Below are 24,755 nucleotides of genomic sequence, written 5' to 3' on the forward strand. Positions count from 1 at the left end.
CTTTTTATTGAACATTATTTTAAAGAAACCTCTACTCTACTGATATCAAATGGCCATCTCCCACCACTTGAAGGCGAACGGTTGTCGCCGTGTTTGAGACCCACAATGCACCTCACCCAGGAACACGTGATAGGAGTACCAGTCATCCAGGAAGTCGCAGGTCAGTCCCAGAGGTTCCAGCAGTGATGTTACGTGTTGTTCGAACGCGCATGCGCCGTTGATGATGGGACCGAAGGGCTTTGGGATACCCAGGAACTTCCCAAGCACTAACATGTTCACCAGGTTGGGGTAGGCCGCAGCTGTGAGCACGAAAAAAGGCATACAGTTTTTTCTTCAATAAAAAGATTTTTTTTATCATATTTGTCCATACATGTAATCTGAGTGTCTAATTAATAGAATAACTTGTCAGATAATGTGTTCCTTTATGTTTGTGCCTTGATTTATTTTCACTCTAAAGTTGCTCTATTCGGCCATCAGGGCCGCTTTTCATAGAGGTCAGGTTGGGAGCAGTGTCTTCATATTTGACGTCACGTTTCTACTGTATCTTTACGTATCCCCCCCCCCCCCTCAACGGCCAGGTCAGGTCGATGGATTAGAAGTAAGCCCTTTCACGTTTCCAACTGCGCAGGTCAAAGGTGAAGACCCCTAACACATAACCAAACTAGAGTTCCACGACCCTATGCCCTCGCCAAATGATGTTAACTTTCATGAAGGATGTATTATGAAATAATTTCATTGATTTCAATGACACACTCGACGGATAGCTGAATCTTACCCTGTGTCATAATATGACACACCCTAGGTAGAGCTGAATCTGACCCTGTCTTATTTAATATTAATAATAACACCCCACGGGTAGCCGAATCTGACCCTGTGTCATTGGAATGACATACCCTACGGATAACTGAATTTGACCCTATGTCATTGGAATGACACACCCTACGGATATCGGAATCTGACCCTGTGTCATTTGAATGACACACACTATTGATGGCTGTATCCGACACTGTATCATTAGAATGCCCTACAGATAACTGAATCTGACTCTGTGTCACTGGAATGACACACCCTGTGGATAGCCGAATCTGACCCTGTGTAATTTGAATGACACAACCTACGGATAGAACCTGGGTGTCTCGTAAAAACACAGTACGAAAGTTTGTTATTTTCTTTATTCACATATTTTTAAAGGTTATTTGGCTACAATCAATGCTTCCTTAACAAGTCCCTTCTCTTGCATACAACAATAAGAACAACAGTAATGATTACAAATAACACGATGACGTGAGGAAAAAATGAAGCAATAACAACAGTGAAACATACAGCTAGTGTACAAACAGACTCAAGTTAAACAACTACAGCGGCCTTTCTGCGAGATATAGTGAAAAACAATATCACATACTAAGATTGTAGTTATCAATACACTAGATATTAAGCTAATCCAAATCATAAAAGGTTTGTCAACTTCAGCAACATAAAAAGTTGTGTTTGAAAGCTGCGAAGTTGAGCACCATGGCCAGGTGTGGATGCATGTCTGACAGGTGTAGAGTTGAGCACCAAGGACAGGTGAGGTTGTATGTTTGACAGGTGTGGTGTTCAGCACCAAGGACAGGTGTGGCTGTATGTCGGACATTTGTAGTGTTTAGCACCAAGGACAGGTGTGGTTGTATGTCTGGTGGGTGTGGTGCTAAGCACCAAGGAACCAGGGACAGGTGTGGTTGTATGTCTGACAGGTGTGGTGTTCAGCACCAAGGACGGGTGTGGTTGTATGTCTGACAAGTGTGGTATTTTGCACCAAGGACAGGTGTGGTTGTATGTCTGACGGGTGTTGCGTTGAGCACCAAGGACAAGTTTGGTTGTATGTCGGATATTTGTGGCGTTCAGCACCAAGGACAGGTGTAGATATATGTCTGACAGGTGCGGTGATCAGCACTAAAGACAGGTGTGGTTGTATGTCTGACGGGTGTGGTGTTGAACACCAAGTAACCAAGGACAGGCGTGGTTGTATGCCTGGCAGTTGTTGTGTTAAACGCCAAGGCCAGGTGTGGTTGTATGTCTGAAAGGTGTGATGTTCAGCACCAAGGACAGGTGTGGTTGTATGTTTAACAGGTGTTGTGTTCAGCATCAGGGACAGGTGTGGTTGTATGTCTGACAAGTGTGGTGTTCAGCACCAAGGACAGGTGCAGCACCAAGGACAAGTTTGATTGTATGTCTGGCAGGTATGGTGTTCAGCACCAAGGACAGGTATGGTTTTATGTATGATGGGTGAGGTGTTAAACACCAATGACAGGTGTGGTTGTATATTGGACAGGTGTGTAGTTCAGCAGCACAGACAGGTGTCGCTGTATGTCTGAAGGGTGCGGCATTCAGCACTAAGGACAGGTGTGGTTGTATGTCTGACAGGTGTGGTGTTCAGCATCAGTGACAGGTATGTCAGTGTGTGGGTAGTATTTCGACACCAAGGATAGGTATGGTTGTACGTATGAAATGTGTGGTGTTGAGCATCACAATCTCCATCAGAACTGTTTCATGGTGATGTGGCTGTGGATGCCTGTGTGTTCGATGTAATCAGGATAGCCCAACAAGCTGTGGATAGATGTTTTGTAGGTAGATGTTGGTAAGACAAAGGTCAACCTTGATAATGGGCTTCTTCGCGGCATCAGAACTTGTAAGTTGTATGTATGTGTGTTGTATGTGGACAACATAACTCTTTAATCTGTGAATGGATCCCCATTATATTCAATAGGGAGGGGGTAGGGATTGAAAAACAAAAGTTAAGTTCGATAATGGGATTCCAAGCAACTTCCTACAGTACTGCAGCGGAACTTCAAAATGCTAGGGTCCTGGTTTTTAAGTGGCAGATAGCTCTTGGAGCAAGGAGTGAGTGAACTGAGCTTGAACTCCCTAGCAGCTGGTATGAAATTGCAATGGGTCTTTTTGTTGGAAACTTTGGAAGAGGATAACTCAAGAAGGGATTGCTGTATTTTCATTATTTTTCAAACAAAGGTATCTTGGATGTTGATTTACATATTGAGATCTATGTTGTGGAAATAAGAACCTATTCTACATAATTACTTTGGAAATGTGCAATGTTTACTATCATAAAAGCAGGGGTCTTGGAATTGGAATTTAGGACAATAGGTCAACATACATCTTGCAGTGCTAGTGGGCCATTGCAAAACACATCTCGTTTCAGTTGTGTTTGGCATATAGATAACTAAAGTGATGATTAATTGATGCTAATTGATGCTAATTGTTCAAATTAGAAGCTAATCTGCAAAAATCAATGAGAAAATTTCATCAATTCCCCACGTACCATGATGCATTTTCAAGCAAGAAGCATGATATACAACTGAGAAAGAGAGGAATATTGATAGGTATAAACTATGCAAATTTCGTTGATAAAAACATTAGAGTATAGGTACCTTAGTAGCTAATGATTGTAGTTTGATACTTCCGTCTGACGTAAGGCTAAGGGCCAAGAAGAAGCTTTATCTCATGAACATGCTATGTCTGACGTCTTTTGGGTGTAAGGCAATAGCGGTGAAACTGGTCCCTTGTTAGCAATGTCTCCCATCTTAGGTGAGACCAATGCCGGCATGCCTGGAGAGTCTATGTAATTAAGCTCTGTAGCTTATTTTGCACGTACCATGCTTTGCTCTCCTTTTTCAAAACACCCCTCATATAAAGTATGGCTAGGGGCGAGAAGAAGCCCCAACAATTTGACTAGCCATGTCTTTCGTCTTTCGGGTGTTAGGCAATAGCGGTGAAACTGGTCCCTTGTTAGCAATGCCTCCCATCTTAGGCGAGACCAATGCCGTCTTAGGAAACCAGCCGGTATGCCTGGAGAGTCTATGTAAGCCTTGTAGCTTATTTTGCACGTACCATGCTTCGCTCTCTATTTTCAAGACACCCCTCATTAAAAGTATGGCTAAGGGAGAGAAGAAGCCCCGTTAATTTGACATGCAATGTCTGACGTCTTTCAGGTGTTAGGCAGTAGCGGTGAAACTGGTCCCTTGTTAGCAATGCCTCCCATCTTAGGCGAGACCAATGCCGTCGTAGGAAACCAGCCGGTATGCCAGGAGAGTCTATGTAAGCCTTGTGGCTTATTTTGCACATACCATGCTTTGCTCTCCGTTTTTCAAAACACCCTCATATGAAGTATGGCTAAGGGCGAGAAGAAGCCCCAACAATTTGACATGCCATGTCTGACGTCTTTTGGGTGTTAGGCAATAGCGGTGAAACTGGCCCCTTGTTAGCAATGTCTCCCATCTTAGGCAAGACCAATGCCGTCATAGGAGACCAGCCGGTATGCCTAGAGAGTCTGTGTAAGCCTTGTAGCTTATTTTGCACGTACCATGCTTCGCTCTCTTTTTTCAAGACACCCCTCATATGAAGTATGGCTAAGGGGCGGGAAGAAGCCCCAACAATTTGACTAGCCATGTCTGACGTCTTTTGGGTGTTAGGCAGTAGCGGTGAAACTGGTCCCTTGTTAGCAATGCCTCCCATCTTAGGCGAGACCAATGCTGTCGTAGGAAACCAGCCGGTATGCCTGGAGAGTCTATGTAAGCCTTGTAGCTTATTTTGCACGTACGCGTGCTTCCCTCTCCTTTTTTCAAGACGCCCCTCATATGAAGTTTGACTGGGGGCGAGAAGAAGCCCCGACAATTTGACTTAATTTCATGAATATGTCACTTCTGACGTCTTTCAGGTGTTGGGTTCAACTTAACAATTGATTATTCTACGGTTTTCTTATTAATGATAATAAGGTCCTCATTTGCATAGATTACATCAATTAATGATCCTCTGTAGCCAAACTATGCGAAAGTCATATAATAGCAAAGAAGGCCTATCTTATCATCTTTTCATTGATTATGCAAATGATGCCCTGATTTGCTTGAAACATGTCTAATGATGTTTATCTTTACTTTGTACTTCCCAATACTGATGAAATCATGCCTGCTATATGGTATCATGGCATTTTACATTTATTATGTAAATCAAGTTTTGATTTGCATGATTGGCATGTTACTTTCAATTTGACTAGCCATGTCTAACGTCTTTTGGGTGTTAGGCAATAGCGGTGAAACTGGTCCCTTGTTAGCAATGCCTCCCATTTTAGGCGAGACCAATGCCGTCGTAGGAAACCAGCCGGTATGCCTGGAGAGTCTATGTAAGCCTTGTAGCTTATTTTGCACGTACCATGCTTCGCTCTCCTTTTCAAGACACCCGTCATATGAAGTATGGCTAAGGGGCGAGAAGAAGCCCCAACAATTTGACATGCCATGTCTGACGTCTTTCAGGTGTTAGGCAATAGCGGTGAAGCTGGTCCCTTGTTAGCAATGCCTCCCATCTTAGGCGAGACCAATGCCGTCTTAGGAAACCAGCCGGTATGCCTGGAGAGTCTATGTAAGCCTTGTAGCTTATTTTGCACGTACCATGCTTCGCTCTCCTTTTCAAGACACCCGTCATATGAAGTATGGCTAAGGGGCGAGAAGAAGCCCCGACAATTTGACATGCCATGTCTGACGTCTTTCAGGTGTTAGGCAATAGCGGTGAAACTGGTCCCTTGTTAGCAATGCCTCCCATCTTAGGCGAGACCAATGCCGTCGTAGGAAACCAGCCGGCATGCCTGGAGAGTCTATGTAAGCCTTGTAGCTTATTTTGCACGTACCATGCTTCGCTCTCCGTTTTTCAAGACACCCGTCATATGAAGTATGGCTTAGGGGGCGAGAAGAAGCCCTGACAATTTGACTAGCCATGTTTGACGTCTTTCAGGTGTTAGGCAGTAGCGGTAAAACTGGCCCCTTGTTAGCAATGCCTCCCATCTTAGGCGAGACCAATGCCGTCATAGGAAACCAGCCGGTATGCCTGGAGAGTCTATGTAAGCCTTGTAGCTTATTTTGCACGTACCATGCTTCGCTCTCCTTTTTCAAGACACCCGTCATATGAAGTATGGCTAAGGGGCGAGAAGAAGCCCCGACAAATTGACATGCCATGTCTGACGTCTTTCAGGTGTTAGGCAATAGCGGTGAAACTGGTCCCTTGTTAGCAATGCCTCCCATCTTAGGCGAGACCAATGCCGTCATAGGAAACCAGCCGGTATGCCTGGAGAGTCTATGTAAGCCTTGTAGCTTATTTTGCACGTACCATGCTTCGCTCTCCTTTTTCAAGACACCCGTCATATGAAGTATGGCTAAGGGGCGAGAAGAAGCCCCAACAATTTGACATGCCATGTCTGACGTCTTTCAGGTGTTAGGCAGAAGCGGTGAAACTGGTTCCTTGTTAGCAATGTCTCCCATCTTAGGCAAGACCAATGCCGTCGTAGGAAACCAGCCGGTATGCCTGGAGAGTCTATGTAAGCCTTGTAGCTTATTTTGCACGTACCATGCTTCGCTCTCCTTTTTCAAGACACCCGTCATATGAAGTATGGCTAAGGGGCGAGAAGAAGCCCCGACAAATTGACATGCCATGTCTGACGTCTTTCAGGTGTTAGGCAGTAGCGGTGAAACTGGTCCCTTGTTAGCAATGCCTCCCATCTTAGGTGAGACCAATGCCGTCATAGGAAACCAGCCGGTATGCCTGGAGAGTCTATGTAAGCCTTGTAGCTTATTTTGCATGTACCATGCTTCGCTCTCAATTTTTCAAGACACCCGTCACATGAAGTATATAATGGCTAGGGGCGAGAAGAAGCCCTGACAAATTGACTTCAAATTATCTCATGACGTCTTTCTGGTGTTTGGATAACCTTCAGTTGACATTTTTTTTTTTTCATTATGTGAATAAGGTCCTCATTTGCATGTACTAAATCAGTCAATGATCTTCTTTACCCAAAAAAGTGTCCAAAGTATGCAAGTCATATCTTAGCAAAAGCTATTTTAGCATCTTTTCATTAAGTATGCAAATGAGGCCCTGGTGTGCTTTATACGTGTATAATGATATTCATCTTTACTTTGTACTTCCAAATGCTGATGGAATCATTCCCAACATTGAATTATGGCATTTTACATTTATAATGTAAATGAGATTTTCATTTGCATGGTTGACATGTTCCTCTCTTTTTGATGTCCCTCTCTTTTTTAGTTTTTAGGTGGCAGTGCCATTGTCCCTTATTCACAAGACCATTATTACCTACTTCTGAAAAATCATGACCGTAATGTCCATAACACAGGATATGAAAACTGGAATTTCTACTGCAGTACCATGGGAAGCTGGTAGGGGCCCATAATTTAATCTCTTCCTTCCACAGCTACCAACATGCCCAATATCATAAAGATACATATACATTCATGACTTCTAGAGTTATCCTGCTAACAGACATGTACACAAAACTCTGAAAACATAACCTTCTTGATGGTCTCCTATACTACTCAAGCCTCCAAGGGTATCATGCTATGAGGGGCACTGGTGACTGTAGGTCATTGAGGTTATTGTTAAGGTGCAGTCTTCCGTAGGAATATAAAGATTTCTAATAAGACATAATAAGATATATGCATGGTTGCCCCCCCCCCCCCCCAAAAAAAATTCTGTAACATTTACTTTCAAACAGTATTGGTCTGTTTCACAATCTAGTTACTGTCTTGTTTGCACTTTCCATGTAGGGGTTAATAAATCCACTGCATACTAGTATCAGACAGGTCTGGTTGTGATCAGTTGTAGTCGATTGTGGTGTTTAGGCACACCTGTATAATGTTCACTACAAAAGGTTCCAATCCAGGACCATTTATACTCAGAGCATTACGACCATCATGTACTATAAATTCATCTGTAAAGTTGATTCACCAGGAGAATCCATCATCAATTTACCATCATGCAAGTACAACATATTGAAAGACGTTTCCCAAACCCTCTCCCTGGCCTGAAGTATGTGTGTTTCCACTCGCTTGGATGCTGTTCTTGAAGGGCATCAGATGTACTGGTAGTAGATTTCCCTCAGCACATTTGTCTTCTACATGGGGAAAGAGAGGTACATGTTAGAGGACGAATGAAGATTGATACATGTTACTAACTATATGTACACCTATTCTCGGCTTTCACATGACGTCACGGGTTTTCCATATATGGGCATCCGCCATCTTTGTGCCCTTTTCAAACCCGCGCGTGTCACCCGCGCGATCGAATTTCACAACAAAGACAACGGAGCCTGAGAGGGTCAACTTCAGTGGTAAGTCTTGCTTCTCCTCGGTAAAATACAGCGATATAAATGCTTGTATTGCGTAGAGCATATTGCTAAGGTGTTTTAAGTTCAATGTTTGTCATACAGATTGCATATTTTTCACCGTTTGGAAAGGATGGCCGCGGGCGAATTTGTTTGTGTAATTACGTAGTACGTTTCGGTTTCGCTGCGGCTGGGGTTACGCTGTCAGTTTCAGAATCTATCATAACTTTTTAAAACTCCAAATACTAACTCCTGGTGGATGAAATCCCATAACAATTGCACATAGTAGCATGTTATCGTTTTGGATGTACATTAAACAGTATTTGGACTGCAGAATTTTGATTGTTTGTCAGAAGTTTTTCGGTGTTGCAATGGGGGAGGGGGGCGTTTGTTTACGTGGCATGACACAAGCCCTGTTTTGTAGACTTGCCCGTAAGTTTGAATCTATTTCGGAGTAACATCCCACAGAACATTTGGTTGATTGGGACAAGTGTCAGTAGAAATTTTAAAAAATTGACGATAATTTTTCTATGCTAAGATCTGTAATATTTTGAGGGGCTGACTGATTGAATGACTGACTGGGGCTGATTTAAACCTCCTTGGGCTGACTGACAAAAAGAAGAATATTAACTGTGCATGTGTGTCCTTTGTGTGTGTGTGCACAGTTCCTTAGTTTCCCGTGTGGCTCCAAAACAACTGGGCCACACAACTGTCCATCTTGCATTATACATGTACATGGACTGTGTAAAGTGATATTAGTCTATCGTTCTGTATCTGATGAAACTTTCTTTTATTCCTTTTTTTAGGTGCTGAATCAAGATGTTACCATCTCCCCATACCAGGAACGTACCAGTTCTCTCAGAGTATGCCTTGAGTTTGGAGAGCCATGTGAAGCGAAGATACATTGAGAAAATTGCTATCATCGACATAGATCCAGTGACTGTTCCGTGTCATCAGTTTGTCCGTCAATGTTTGCCACCTGTGGAACAGTCAGACTTGTTCAGTTACCTCGTCCTTCAGACAAGTCATTACACTAATGACCAGTTTAAAAACTACAAAAGTTTGGAGGCATATAACCATGTGGTGTCCGGATTTATCGCAGAAGTGAAGGGAAAGATCATTGCTGGGAAGTATGTGGTGGTGGCAAAAGTTCGTCATTCTCAAAGAATGAACGACGCCCCTGCTGACGTATGGCTGATAGTCCAGACAGATGGAGCGGTCATATCTGCACACTGTCACTGCAAAGCTGGGCTGGGTGAGTCCTGCTCACATATTGCCAGTGTGCTGTTCTACATTGAATGCTGGACAAGGATCAATGGGAACCTGGCATGTACACAAGTGAAATGTACCTGGATTCTTCCCACATATGCCAAGGCAGTTCATTATGAAAGAGTGAGAGATATTGACTTCACTTCAGCAAAAAGACTGAAGGAAAAACTTGACCACAAAATTGACTCCTTCACTCCCACATCACAAGACAGTGCCCTGCCATCACATGAGGAGACTGAAGTAGAACAGGACAGTGTCCCGCCATCATGTGAGAAGACTGCTGTAGCAGAGGACAGTGTCCCGCCATCATGTGAGAAGACTGCTGTAGCAGAGGACAGTGTCCCGCCATCACATGAGAAGACTGCTGTAGCAGAGGACAGTGTCCCGCCATCACATGAGAAGACTGAGGTAGCAGAGGAGAGTGTCCCCACAGCAGAAGAGATTAAACAAGTGTATGCGAAACTTAATAAGTGTAGTTCTAAAGCAGTGGCACTCAGTTTGATTAAGCCATATGCAGGGCAGTTTGTCATGAGAAGCCGTAACATACCTGTAGTATCCGACTTATTTCAATCTGACAATCTCAACCTTCCCTATCATGAGCTACTTCGTAAGTGCTTAGAGGTTAAGATTGATCTATCAGATGAGCAGATTGACACAGTGGAAAAAGACACTAGGACACAAGCAAAAGGTCCTGGCTTTTTCAGACACAGGGCAGGGCGAATTGGAGCCTCTGTTAGTGGTACAGTCTTCCATAGCAACTTGGCACAGCCTCCACAGTCAACCCTGAAGTCCACATGTTATCCAGATCTCTACAAAGTGAACACAAAAGCCACAAGACATGGATGTGAGAAGGAAGAAGCTGCCATCAAGACTTATGAGGCATACATGAAAGACAAACATGTCAACTTCCAGATAAAGAGGTGTGGTTTATTCATACACAAAGAACACCCTTACCTGCATGCAACACCAGACTTCCTTGTGTCATGTGATTGTTGTGGGGAGGGATGTGGGGAGGTAAAATGTCCAACATCTGTACCCGACTGTAACTATGACAAGTATGTGAATAGCAAGAGTTCATGTCTGGAGAAGGTAGATGGGGACTTTAGGTTGAAGAAAGGTAACAATTATTACTATCAGGTTCAACAACAACTATTTGTCTTGTCTGAGAAGAAGTTCTGTGATTTTGTAGTGTGTGTGTGGGATCAGAAAGGGAACGCCTACTTGGTATGTGACAGGATCAAACCTGACCCAGAACACCACAAGAGGGTCCTTTTCAAGCTCCATGCCTTCTGGAGAATCTGTATACTACCAGAGATCCTTGGGCGGTGGTACACAAGGAAATGTGATGTGCCAGTAAAGGTCCCTGGCTCAAATGCAGTTTGCTTTTGTAGGGGAGAGAGGGGTAAAGATGATGTAACATGCAGTAATGCAGAATGTCCATATGGCCAGTTCCATGAGGCATGTTTGGGTATTGGTGGGGTCACTTTGAGAAAGACCTGGTACTGTCCTCACTGTAGCCGGCTACCAGAGTACCAAAAGCTAACAGGCAAGAAGCCTAAGAAGCAGCAAGAACAATCAGCAGTAAGCCAGGCTGCCTTGATTTGCACCACTGTATGTATGTGTAATGCCAAACCATGTAAGGAAGACAGGTACCTTGAATGCCACAATGCTAACTGTGATCAGGGGAAGTATTTCCACCTTAGTTGTTTGGACATGAAAAGAATGCCCAATAATGCTAAAACAACATGGCAGTGTAAGCAATGTAGGAAGAAGAAGCCATCAACTAGTACTCCTAATTCTTGTACTAAGAAAACAAAGCCTGTTGATTCTCCTTCTACATGTAACACAAGTTGTGATGAGGAAGATGTTGTTATCACTGATGAGACTACTCTCATCTCCCAAATAAACGTACCGGTACGTTTATTTTTTTCAGCCTCAAAATCCACCCAGTATGTTCTTATTTTGGACGGTACGTTTATTGTTTTTTTGAAAATCCATCGGGGCTTTGCTTCCCAGAGATCCCCCTTATGTCGAAAGTTTAGTTTTTTTTGTCCATATTTCCCCGATATTTTTGCTCCTAAATCGTTATTTTTCGACCAAATGACGTGGATTTCCCCGCCGATACAATGACCCGGCATTTGTGAAACCCTGGCGGTACTAACATATCGGTCGATCTCGCTACAAAGTAACGTTGTTATTTAAGGAGAAAACAAGACGGTACACTGAAGTTTTGAAATGTATTTTTCATATAAACAACTTTGACAGTCTCTGTTTGGATCGTAAACCAAAGCACGCTGATCAGAAAACAAATTACATGTATATGCCAGCGGCACACAATGTTTCAAGTAACGTTACACATGTAAGATTACTCACGTGAAATCAAGGAGCCTTTGAAAAGCTACAAACAACACCTTGTAAAAATTGTGTCTTAGCATTAGAAACTGTATAATCACTTAAAAAATATACTAGAACATTTCAATCCTACCACAAGCATGAACATTTAGTCCTTCGAAAATCGCCACAGTAAAAGACGCAAGGCAGTGATAGTCCGTGGGAATGTTTCTCATGCAAGGAAGAGCTCACCTCGAAGAAGGGGAAACACCTTTTTTTGATCAATAAATAAAACTCATTTGCCTCAGTCAGAAATGTGCATGACAATTTAACAAAAATAAGTTTCCATAGAAAAGTCTATACACAAAATTAGCTTGCAATCTTGTCACCGTTATTATCACATAAAAATGCTTTTAAAAAGATCACTCCTCTACAGAGAGAGTGCCGAGGCTTTCCAAGAATTTTGGGTGTAAGCCCCGCCCCTTACTCTGTTGGTGCCGCTACCATGGCTACTGTCTGGCTCACCCTTTCACAGGCCCGTTGATGTGTAACATGAGAACCCTGTGGTTTGTTGCCACCAAACCTCCATGTTGCAACATTGTACAGGCCTGAGGCATCTAATTAACAGATTTGTTGACAATTTAGTCTCTCAAAATGAAAGTTTTTTTCTGCATACAAGGGTAATTTTTGGATTTGAAATTATTTGGATTGCAACAACACTGAACCAATGACAATATATGATAATATCCTTAACAATATATAATAATGAGATTTTGTTCTACATGCAATGCATGACACAATAAATGGCAAGTTCCTCCTTTTCTGTATTGCTTTTACAAATAAGTAATACTTTAACTGAGCATATATTCAGGATATTGTAATTTTCTGTTCAAGTTCTAGATGTTGATACATATCTGAAAAATGAGTAGACTTTGTAGGTGTGCAGGGAACTGAGAAGTTTGGCGACTACTTGTGTTTGATGATGTCACTTTATACAATTTTCCTTGATCATTTGCTTCAATTTCCAAGTAGAAAATTCATGTATCATGTATACATTTTCACTTGTTGAAAATTGAAAGCACCGTTGGCCCCCGGTTAGGGGTCATAGCGGGGAACCTATGCCCAATTTTTCCAAAAATTTTGCATTATTTATGACTATACATTTAAGTGTTACAAAGAGTAGGGGTCCTTCCCTGTGGGAGTGTATCAAACCTTAGTCAGGGTTGACATCTTGAAAACGTGATAGTCACCTGTTATGTCAATCTTTCCACAAATGTGGTAAATCTCAATAAGTAAATCAGGCATAAACGAATAAAAATAACCTACCTGCTTATCATCTCCTTTCCCGAGGACAGATTAGTAGCATCACTAGCATGGACACAGTTTATGTGTCAATTTGGTCATTTTCCAGGGGGTATGTTTATTCCAGGGGGTACGTTTATTAGATTTTGAAGATTTGTCTGGGGGGTATGTTTATTCCGGGGGGTATGTTTATTTGGGAGATGAGAGTACAGAGTCAGTTGATAAGTACCGCAGTCTGTCAAATCTCAGTGAGTCAGATTATGATATCATAATAGATCCCAATGGTTGGCTTACAGGTGATATAGTACATTGTTCTCAAGTTCTAGTAAGGCAAGTAAATCCAGGAGTTGAAGGACTACAACGCCCATCACTAGGGCCTGCCCGAAACTTTGATGTGGTATCTTCTGAATGTATACAAATATTGCATACAGGCCAAGGTCACTGGGTGTGTGTGAGTACAATAGATTGCCTACCTGGTAGGGTAAAGCTGTATGATAGTTTATATCATGATGCGGTTAGCGAAGAGGTGAAAGAACAGACCAATGACTTAATTGGTGGGAATCTTGTTTCCTTAGATTATGTTCCTGTGCAACAACAGTCAAACGGTAGTGACTGTGGTGTATTTTCAATAGCATTTGCTGTATGTTTAGTTTACGCTACTGATCCAAGCACTGTAACGTTTGACATACCTAGGATGCGTCCCCACTTATTGAAGTGTCTCAAGGAAGGGTCAATCAGCATGTTCCCGACTTTGGAAGACCCAGCCCTTTTTGTATAAATATACTTCTGTCTTACATAGACAGAAGCATATTTATACAAAAAGGGTATATCTGCTGTAGTGTGATTGACCCTTCCTTGAGACATCTACTGTAGTGTGTATATCTGCTGTAGTGTGTATATCTGCTGTAGTGTGATTGACCCTTCCTTACTGGCAAGTATCTTCTTTACAGTTTGACATGAGAGAGCCATATGTAGATATACCAAACTTTAACATTGATGCAGTGGTATGGTTTGAACATTTGACCTACATGTAATTATAATGTTTAAGCAAATTGAACCACAGAGGACAAGTTTAGCTGTGTTATCTGTATATTATTGCTTGAAGTATGCTATTTCATTCTAATGACTAGTAATGCTATCTTTAGATTTTCATGTCAGATCATAGGGTACTGGCAAGTATCTTCTTAACAGTTTGACATGAGAGAGCCATATGTAGATATACCAGTCAAACTTTAACATTGATGCAGTGGTATGGTTTGAACATTTTGACCTACATGTAATTATAATGTTCAAGCAAATTGAACCACAGAGGACAAGTATGTTATTGATTTCAGCAGCTTGTTTTACCTTTCCTTTTACTGTACTGAAGTTGAGTATCTAGCATTGAGTTAACTTGTTCTAGTCTTCAAATAAATGATGAGTTCTGTAACAAAAACTGTTCTGAGTAGGCATTTATTCACTTCAGGTTCATAATATATACCATAACCTTGTCAATGCTGATGGAAGGAGGTCACAAAATAATTGCTTTATGTTGTTGCTAGCAAAGTGGTCTTATTTGTTTCTCACATCATTCTATATTCTTGTTGACAAGACTTACCAAGCAGGCACTAATGACTGCTATGCATGTTATGACTGATGCAGCATACTTTTCTGTCTGCCTTAAACAATGGATAGAATGGAAACTAATCAAAAGGTACAATTGGCGGACAGAAATTTACAAGTGCTGAGCAGACTCTGATGATTCTGTCAACCAACGGTACTTTGGACTCACGACACACTAAGTAATCTGTGGGAATAGTTCCCTGTAAGAAAGTATACTTCCTACGCAACAGACCAATAACTCTTTCCACATGGATTCGCACATTGGCAATACCCCTTGATTTCTCTACGTCAATTGGATCTAGCTGTGCCTTCCCCTTTGTGAAAGCAGGAATTACAAGCTGTCCCTGCTTCAGACCAACACTTTCATCAATGGTAAATCCCCTATCAGCCATGACTGTGTCACCTGGCAACAGTTTGTCTAGGAATCCACAGTTCTCTGTCAGGAACTTGTCTGACGTTCGGCCACCCCAAGCTTCTGACACGAAAGAGATTGTCCCTTGTGGTGTGATACCAATGAGAACTTTGATAGTATTGTGATGCTTGTAGCTTGAGAATGTTTGTGCACGGGCCAGGAGGTTGGTTGGTTTGGCGATGAATACCTCGAAACAGTGAATGATTACAGTCACTTTCCTGCCAAATGTGTGCAGAAAGCACCTTGGCATAGTCCTCCACAAATCCTCTCTGTCAGGCCAAGAAATAAAACATGATAGTCTGGTGTCCAATGCTACAATCCATGTGCAGAAGATGCGCGAAACAGTGGCAAGCGATACTTTAAACTGGTAAGCTAGAGCTTGGAATGGCGGGTTAAGTCTGAGTTTCATAAGAACTATCATAAACTCCTGGAAACTATCCAGGCTCTTGCTCCTTCGGGTAACAAAGGGAGCTACATGATCAAAAACAATCATAAGGACTTCATATGTAGGCAGACCGGTGTAAAATCTCACTTTATCAGCTGATTTAAAAAAGTCTCTGTCGGGGGCTTGATAACCTGGCGCACCAAACATGTACTCGAACTCTTCTGTCTGTGTTCCAGCAATCTTCGACTCTTGGTGAACTGACACGCTGCTGAAAGCATACTGCAGCTCCTCTGTCCGTGTTTCGGCATCCTGTGGCTCTTTGCTTTCCAACGAGAGGTCAGCCATTTCCACATCTAGGGGCACATCTTCAACCTGGGCGAAATCGATCTGTCGCACACACCGCTGAGGCGTCCGTTTAGCTGCAGCCGGAGTTTCATGTTGTTCAGCGCCGCGTTTCTTCTTGCGGCCTGTAGCCCTTTTAGCCCTCGCGCCTGCCTCCTTCTGTTGCTTTTCTTTTTGCCGCCTCACCCCTGTAGTCTGTTCTTCCAAGGTTCAGCGTGGGGACCCAGTCAGGATTGTGTCTATCCCATACAGGCGCAGCCTTCCCAGAAATAAAATGGCGACCACAAACCCGCTCACTTTGGAGAATGTTCTTGGTCTCCGTGTCCGCGCGGCTGATTGCCGAAATCCACAATCTCCTCCGTTCTTCAGTGAGCTTCTCGTGATCCTCTCCTTGACCGGTAACCACCTTAGGTATAGAATAAAAACCAATCCCCTCCTTCTTGTCGCTTTTCGAAACGCAACCGACAACAATGCAGTGCACCATGACTCACAACGCAGTTGTAGGGAACGCAGTTGTAGGGCACAAAGATGGCGGATAGCAACCGTTGCTAAGACCGGGTCACGTGACTGAAAGCCGAGAATAAGTATCTGGCCTACTCTATGCAAATGTCTAATGACGTATTGTATATTAATTCTAATGTCAAAAAAGTAACCAACATGCAAGTCGTGTTTGGCCGTAGGCAGCTGTTTGAGTGGGGAATGGCTGTCCAAATTCCCTGCAAGTCGTGAACTGGACGTAAGCTAGTCGTCGATTCTGCCCTTTCAAACCAAACCATGACCATATTCATACCTATTACACATCACGACTCCACCCTGCTTCACTCCCAACTAAAAAGTCTGCATCAGGTTGTGTTTTTTCCAGACTCTGGCATAAAATACCAAGTCCCGTGGTTGAGGAGAGCGACACCACTACGCAGGTAAAAGAGTCACCACACCAGACAATCCTGATGTGAGCGTATCTGAAAAATCTGTCCAGATATGCAGCTTGTACTCCTCAGTACAACCCAGGTGTGTTATGCCATAACTTTAAGGCATTTAAGATATGTAACAAACAAATAACAGCTGCATGTAAAGTGTGCAATGTACCATTGTTCTCCATGTCTGCAGTTGTTCTCTTTGCCTCCTCACCGGCCTGAAGCATTGACTGCTCCACCATCTGAGCATCAATGGCTCTGTAGACCCTCTTCGCGTACACTATACAGGGTAAAAATATACTAAATTGACAACATTCCCTGTACTGTAAATGCAGAAATATTTTTTTTTTCTTTTTTAAATTTTGATTTACCACATTTTTGTGGAAGGATTGACATAACAGGTGAACTATCACCTTTTCAAGATGTCATCCCAGACCGGACTGTAAGATTTGGACCATCGCACACCGGGGCATGCCCCTACTCTTTTTCGAAAGGTGTGGTGGGTTCTTTAACGTGCGCGGGGTGTTGCTCTCCCCAAACACGGGACCTCCATTTAACGTCCTATCCGAGGGACGTCTCTAACCCTAGATGAGCTAGGTACTCATTTACACCTGAGTGAAGTGAGGAAAGTCGTGTGAAGTGCCTTTCCCGAGGGCACAACGTCGGGGCGCAAGTTCGGACATGTCTCTGGGCGCACCTGGGATTAGATCCCGGGACCCATTGTTTGACAGCCGCGTGCTCTACAGTTGCGCCACACGACGCCACTAACATTTGTGGTTTTATGTTCATGATTTTTGCGATGAACTTACCACAACCTTAAAAACATGCGAAAAGCCGTTCCATTGTGACTGTAGTTCTACTATTGTTTCAAGCGTGAACTCAAAACCATTGCAGCAATCCATTTTCGCCTTACCGCGAAATTAAACCTCGCTAACATTTCTGCATTTACAGCATCTTATTAATGTTATGCAACATAACTGCAATATCAACTTAGATGTCATACATCCTATTCATCTGCTTTCTGACTCATTGATAATGTTAGGAAGCATTTCTGGAAAGCACCTGACAATGATGTACTTATGGCTGCTTCTAGAGCAAAATTATGATTACAAAATTAAATTATCTTTATGATGACAACATTATGAAAATCGATATTGACAGATTGTGCAAGAGTAGATTAGGCTGCACCAAGTAATTTTTATGGATGACGTCCTTTGGAGACCCTAAATCTAATGCGAGAGCGCGAAAAAAACACAAGAAGGGCCGAAAAAAACAAGATGCCTAGATTTGAAATATAATAGTCGACGACACATGTCAGGACACTAATTGAATGGGAGAACACGGTGTAACAACTAACAATTCTTTTATTTATCATGAAAACAGCAATAATGTGAATAAACCAGTTGAAGTTGAACAGAAGTTGTTCTGTCCTGTTTCTTTCCATATCCCATTGATTTGGCAGGCCTGCAGAAACATAGTATATCAAAAAAGGCAAAATTAGTTGCTGATTAACTCTTCGCATGCATTACTACATTTCTACCTATGCATTAGAAATCCTAATGAATAATAGCAATTATTCAAGAGCCACATATGGACCAAAAAAAGATAGAAATAAAAAAAAACATATTTCCCCAACAAATAAAATAACCAGAAACGAATAGATGATCATTATCCATGCAGAATACATGAATGCATTCATCTTACACTCCCCCTTTCCAGATTATATTTTTTTCGTACATGGTACTTGATCCAAAACAGACTAAAGAACGGAACTTTTCATACCTCAAAAACAGACCTGGGCCTAGGAGCTTCAGTTGTGGCAGCTGTATTGTCGACCTCCATGCGGATGAAACACCCGAACTGCTTGGTTGCCTGCCCCACCTGCAGGCTGGAGCAAACTTCGATGCCTCTCCCGATCTTCTCGTCATAGCAGAAGAAATGCACTGTAGCTGATCTTGACAAGACTTAGTTAAAATTGTACGGCCGAAACTCACTCGCCGCTACAAGTACAGTTGCGCGAACGTCAGCTCTCCCTGACCGACAACGAGAGCGTACCAATCAACAACAACGTTGCCGCTCTTTTTCACTTTTATGCTCACATATTTACCGACCGAACCCACACGACATATTTAAATGCTTGATCTGACCAGTTTTGACTTAACTATTGACTTTTTCTGTACCATGTCTTGAAACTCAAAACGGCGCGTATCACCGCCCCGTAGAGCGCCCGGTCTATTACGCCCGGCCTAACAACAATCTATAGTATTCTAGACTAAATTCCAGGTTAGGTAGGCCTAGGGTTGGAGTTATCTGGACATGGTACAGTAGTATATGCCAACAATTAAAAAAATCCTGTCAGCAGTTGAAAAATCTGCACTATTGACAGGATCATCCTGTCAGCAGTAGAAAGAATTGCACTGCTGTCAGGATCATCCTGTTTATAGCAGAGCAATTTTTTCTATTGCTGACAGGACGATCCTGTCAAGAGTGCAAAAATGTCTACTGCTGACAGGATGATCCTACCAATAGCCATAGGCGTTCGCGTGACGAGTTTTACGTTAATTTTACGTGATTTGCGGCACTGTCGTAACTCTTTGGTCATTGTTACAGGAAGCGGAATTTCTTGTGTTTTTTTCTGGGAACAGACCAAAATCAATGCGCGCGCGGACGTCACCCATAAAAATTACTTGGTGCAGCCTTACAAAAATATTGCATAGGAATACAAACATCACAGGATCATCCTGTTAATAGTGTAAAACTCTAATTATTGACAGGATGATCATGTCAATAGCCACTAATCCTTTAGTCGGGTAGCACCCTTCAACTGACTCATTCCCGACCAAATTCCCCCTTAGAGACGGCGATTTTCCGACCAATGCTCAAATAACATTACCGACGTATTCCCGACCAATTACAGACCGCACCATTCACTGTGTCAATTCTTACATCAACGTTATATATACTAATAAATCCTTTCAAATCAACAAGTCAACCATGAAATCCTTTTACATTTTTAGTGACTCGCAACATTGTAGCTTACTTTTTCAGGCCCTGACTTTGGCCACTGATGTGTTTGTGAACAAATTAGAAACTTTACAGTATCTGTTCTTGTGTTGTGGCGCGCTCAAAAAAACTTGGACCGTGTTTTTGTCACAAATTGTCACAGAAGATACACAGAAACTTTACACAGCAATTCAGAATATTGATGTGCGAAGCATATTCTGAACTTTCCTGAGGGAATGGAAGTTTTCATTGAAAATTTTCTCTCAGAAATGACGAAGATATTTTCAAAAGATCTTACCTGTCATGACGTCACACGTGCTTGATTTTGTTGACTGCATCGACTCCAAATCTTGCTGCATTCCTCCCCAAATCCTGAGTTTTGCCTATCCAATTTCGTCCATATAGTTTCACAACCCTTTCACTTCACTTTCTGTGGAAAATTTCCCGAAATGACGCTGTTTGAAGACATTTTGTCATGAACGAAAAAAAGAAGAGGAACGACCACAACGTTGTCCGGGTTCTTGTGGTGAAATGTTGAATCTTGCATCTTGTACAGCCGCTTGTCGCCCCATTCCTGCTCACTTTGTGCTCTGTCCTTTCTTCTCTTTCTGTGAAAATTGTCCTAACATCCTTCCTTCCTGATGTATATAGTTCTTCGAACATTTCTTGTACAGTAGTAGGTTCAAGTTGCAAAACAGTCTTCCCGATAATCTGTCGGTAATTTCCGTGACGTCATGTCAGTTCAGTCTCACACCGAAGTTTATTTTCGATACGAAGTAATCCCAAAAAATAAAGCGCAAAAAATGGGTTTCTCCTCGGTTTTCGGCTCCATATTTTTGGATGTCACTAACTATAGCTAAAAAAATAATATTTTATGTTTCCCGAATAAACATTCATCTTCTTTTTTGATGTTGTTGTGCCGAAGTGTTGTCTTCCGCCGGATAGCTAGTGTAATCATATATTAATACGCGGTAGCTCTTTGTCACCTGATTACCCAGATAGTGTGCTTTATGTTCGCTTAGAAGTCTTGGCACAGCTGTCGCCGGTTTGCAAAAGGCTTGGAAATGGTTCATAAACGATCTTAAGACGTGTCTAGTCTAAGCAAATTTCCGAACAGGAATTACAATTTCAAAACATTGCCATGGTGACGTTGGCCTTTGGGTACAAGTGCCGTTAATATGTCCATAGATTATTGCAGTTGATTATCGCAATAATACAATTTGTTTTAAGTTTATTTCTATGTCTGATGATGGTGACATTTACTTAAATTTCTAATGCTGCAAGTAATTGTTTGTTTGTTTATTTGTTTCTTTGCACACCACCTTTCTATCAGTAGGGTCACACTGATTCGATTATATGAATGACATCCTAGGGGCCCCAAAAAAATTGATGCAAGCGTGCGAAAAAAAGGGCCAAAGAAAAGTTACCTTTATCATTAGCTGTGTGGTTATGTGTGTGTGTGTGTGTGTGTGTGTGTGTGTGTGTGTGTGTGTGTGTGTGTGTGTGTGCGCGCGCGCGCGCGCCTGTGTGTGTTTAAACAGTGTTCAGCACCAAGGACAGTTGGCTTGCTTGTGAACGGTTTAATGGAATAGTAGCTAGTATCTTTGGTCGACATCTGGATTATCGATCCGTACCGGCCGAAGAGCTTCTGTCATGAATTTAAAAAAAATGTCTGTTGCTTTAGCACCTGTTCATGGATCAAAAGCGCCGCCAGCAATTATTTCAAGAACGTCAATTGTCTGCTGTGTATGCGTGATGGAAGCTACATCCGTATGGTTCAAAAGCGTCACCTAGCAATGTTTTCTAGAACTGTAATAGTTCAAAATAATCAGATTATTTGTTTTAAACATAAGTGAAAGGTCATCTGTTAGATAGAAAGCATGTTTATGTTCATGGATCAAAGGAGTCACCTAGCACTGTTTACGAAAACTGCAAGAGTTCGTAGTCACGGGTTATACTGTTTTGTGTTAGGGCACATTATGCTCTATGCGTCTTGAGTTATCCTCCTCCAAAATTTAGATAAAAATGCCTACTGTAGTACCGTAGGAGCCCCCAGAAGACCCATCTTCGAACTTGACCTTCGTTCTCCAGACATCCAAAAACCTACTAAATTTCATCACGATCCATTTAATTTCTCTCGAGTTTATCATTTAATATGCTACCAACAAACAAACCGACAAACACAAAAGGTCCACTGCAGCACCAAAGGACCCCCCCTCCCCCCCCCCCCCCCCCAGAAGATCCATCTTCGTAGTTGACCTTCGTCTCCCCAAAATTACCTACCAAAAATCACCAACATCCGTCCATGGCATCAAGAGAAATCACTCCACAAATCCCGACCAAAGATATACCCTTCTAGATCTGCTTACGGCGAAGGCAATCACGTTTGGGCATTGTTAGGCTAACCAACAAACGGAGGCCATATATATGTATATATATGTTGGCAAGTATAAAGCTTTATCGATACAAGACCTGTTTGCAACCTATACGCAGTTGGATCCGTTAAAGGGCTAGTTATGCAGGTAGGTCTTCGTGCGACACGGGACGTCTCGTGCAATCTCGCCTCAAATCTCGCGGGAAATACTAAAAGCAGACGAACACTGTCATACCTGCTCGCCCCGGCGTGTCAGCATTTGGCTCCGTCACTTCCCTGTACAACTGCGGCAGGTCGACAATGTCCTCTTCAGTCAGCCCCAGCTCTTTCTTCAGTATTTCCCGATTCTCGTTGATATAACTCTGAAAAAAACATCATTTATTTTATTTACAGCTTCAAAATGCTGTCAAATAATAACTAACACGGTTTCAGGGTTGTTACTTGTTGTGTGAGTGTCACATAATATAAATGTTCTACATCCGTGAATAGTTTCATCCGGTTGGTAAGTCACTGAATAAAAAAGACTAAAAAAAAGACTCTTTTTACACAATTACCAAGAGATTTATTCCACTTTTTGATCGATAGTTGTGTATGCGTTACACTTCTGTACGTTAGGGAGCACATAGTGATGTCACCCCCTGTGATTGCACATATGTAAATACTTTGCGTTTGGGAATGCATCTCATTAATATATATAAGCAGCAACACCTGTGCTGCATTGCTATGTGAATCAGTCACAATTGCATTGAAGGGGGTGACAGATGGTCACCGAAACGTCGGTGGAATAAATCTCTTGGTTGTGTAAAAAGTTTTTTTTTAATTCTATAAATGTTTTACCTGGTAAAGAGCGTTTTGTTTCCTTAAGGACGAATCTTCCAGTAGGTTGTTGACAGTGACGGTCGCACTCTCCTTCAGACTGAAGCCCTGAGTGGATTGGAGACGCTTCATCATTTCAGTAGAGAATTCAGAATGTTTCTCACAGAGTTTCACAACATGCAGTACAATTGCCAATTGATCCTTAATCTAGCAATGCGATGTACCTAAAAGTAGGTTTTGGAAACAGAGACACACAGAGACACCCACGCACACGCAAATCCACACACACACATATACACACACACACACACACACACACACACGCAAACACACACAAACACATACACATACACATACACATACACATACACATACACATACACATACAGACGCACACACACGCAAACGAACACACACACAAGTTAAACACACGCACAGATACACTTTTAAGCCATACTTAAATCTTTTTTGTCGGGGACTTTCGGTTTTATCATGACGTCATATGAAGATGATGGTACTTACATGTGACGAGTCCCAGTGATTTAGCTGGCTTTTGGACTGTCGTCTCTTTCCTTTACGGACATAAACAATGATTTGTGTTAAAGGTCTTCATGGCGTTAAAGAAAAGTCAACACAACTAGAGTTAAGTATTTTTGCTACATATACTTCAGGTTTTCTATGTTAGTTTAGTGGTTACGGGGACTTTTTATAAATATTTGGTATTGACTTTTTCTTTTTATTTGAGTTGAATGTGTGATAAATTGTGTGCCAATTTGTTAGAAATAGAGAGAACGCTAGCGACCCCCCAAAAACACCCCTCACAATGAAATGGTATGGCTACCCTGCGACGTCACAAAATCAAGATGGCTGCCATCACACATGCCAACGGATCCAACAAAGGCTTTGCTACTCAAACCTTTAACTCCATTCCAAAGCCTGGTAACTGAAATTATGTCCAGTGAGTGGATATCGTACCTTGAAACAGAACTGCCTCTCCGTATCCGTCTTCCCTTAGTCTCTCCAGTATACGGTAACATACATCCGGACTGGACAGCAGCATACGAAACCCCTTAGACAGAATAATGGTATAAAAAAAATCATAAAATGGTTAAGACCTTTACTGTATCTCCATCTCATATATATATAGCCGGTATAACCACCATTCGGCGAAACACACCAGCTTGGCAGCCGCGTGACTGTACTTACAAATGTATGTGTCACAATGGTATAAGTGAAAGTACCAAAAAAAAGGTATTTTACATTCAAGCCCAAGAACATGTGCAAGGTTCGGAATATTACGTGAAAGAATGACAACTGTAGTCTATACCAGACCCCTAAGGCTGATGGAAAATAGTAGAATATTGTTCAATAAGCTGAATAACTGCCAATCTTTGTGTTACAAATGTGTAACTTTACAGCCGGGAAACTCCTCTGGAAAGTTGTTCAGCCTATTTGAATATTCGGCCATATTCTACCATTTTTCCGGCGACCCACGGAGTCTCGAGATTGAGACTAACCTTCCCATTTGTAGCAGAAACGAAGGTCATGAATTCGTCCACGTGACCGACTTCTAGCCAATCAGAGTACAGCAGCACTGGTGGTTGCACTCTCTGTGCCCTCAGAAAGTTCAACAGAGTGTCCATCATCCGACGGCCAGGGTTTCCCCTTTTTTGGGTCATAAACATTTCAAGTGAAATTAGGCGGGCAATGATAAGTTAGACAATTAAAGTCTCATTTCATTCTTGAAGTTGAAAAAAGTTGATGGTTTACTAGATATTGCACAGTTATATTTTCAGTGACAAATATCTACGTGCATTGAAGGCCAAAGTCACATTTGCCCCTCGATA

The 24,755-nt window shown here is 42.2% G+C and overlaps 4 protein-coding genes across 4 annotated transcripts; 1 reads left to right on the forward strand and 3 right to left on the reverse strand.

Annotated features, from left to right (window-relative positions):
* On the reverse strand, window positions 1–24,551 carry LOC136422156 (protein-arginine deiminase type-4-like). Its single transcript, XM_066409804.1, has 5 exons — window positions 24,426–24,551; window positions 23,884–23,913; window positions 22,930–23,016; window positions 22,328–22,454; window positions 1–299 (listed from the first exon to the last, which is right to left on the reverse strand). Exons 1-5 carry the CDS (start codon window positions 24,549–24,551, stop codon window positions 46–48), a joined length of 624 nt encoding a protein of 207 aa, XP_066265901.1. The 3' UTR covers window positions 1–45.
* Window positions 7,584–20,418, reverse strand: LOC136421460 (uncharacterized). The gene is made up of 3 exons (XM_066408786.1): window positions 20,017–20,418; window positions 16,888–16,995; window positions 7,584–7,948 (listed from the first exon to the last, which is right to left on the reverse strand). Exons 1-3 carry the CDS (start codon window positions 20,075–20,077, stop codon window positions 7,809–7,811), a joined length of 309 nt encoding a protein of 102 aa, XP_066264883.1. The 5' UTR covers window positions 20,078–20,418; the 3' UTR covers window positions 7,584–7,808.
* Window positions 8,026–11,710, forward strand: LOC136422096 (uncharacterized). Its single transcript, XM_066409745.1, has 3 exons — window positions 8,026–8,164; window positions 8,965–11,341; window positions 11,693–11,710. Exons 2-3 carry the CDS (start codon window positions 8,978–8,980, stop codon window positions 11,708–11,710), a joined length of 2,382 nt encoding a protein of 793 aa, XP_066265842.1. The 5' UTR covers window positions 8,026–8,164; window positions 8,965–8,977.
* On the reverse strand, window positions 14,497–16,379 carry LOC136421459 (uncharacterized). The gene has a single exon (XM_066408785.1). It carries the CDS (start codon window positions 15,802–15,804, stop codon window positions 14,743–14,745), a length of 1,062 nt encoding a protein of 353 aa, XP_066264882.1. The 5' UTR covers window positions 15,805–16,379; the 3' UTR covers window positions 14,497–14,742.
* Window positions 24,552–24,755: the final 204 nt, after the last annotated feature.

The sequence above is a fragment of the Branchiostoma lanceolatum genome, chromosome 16 (genome assembly GCF_035083965.1).
Source record: "Branchiostoma lanceolatum isolate klBraLanc5 chromosome 16, klBraLanc5.hap2, whole genome shotgun sequence".
Lineage (NCBI taxonomy): Eukaryota > Metazoa > Chordata > Leptocardii > Amphioxiformes > Branchiostomatidae > Branchiostoma > Branchiostoma lanceolatum.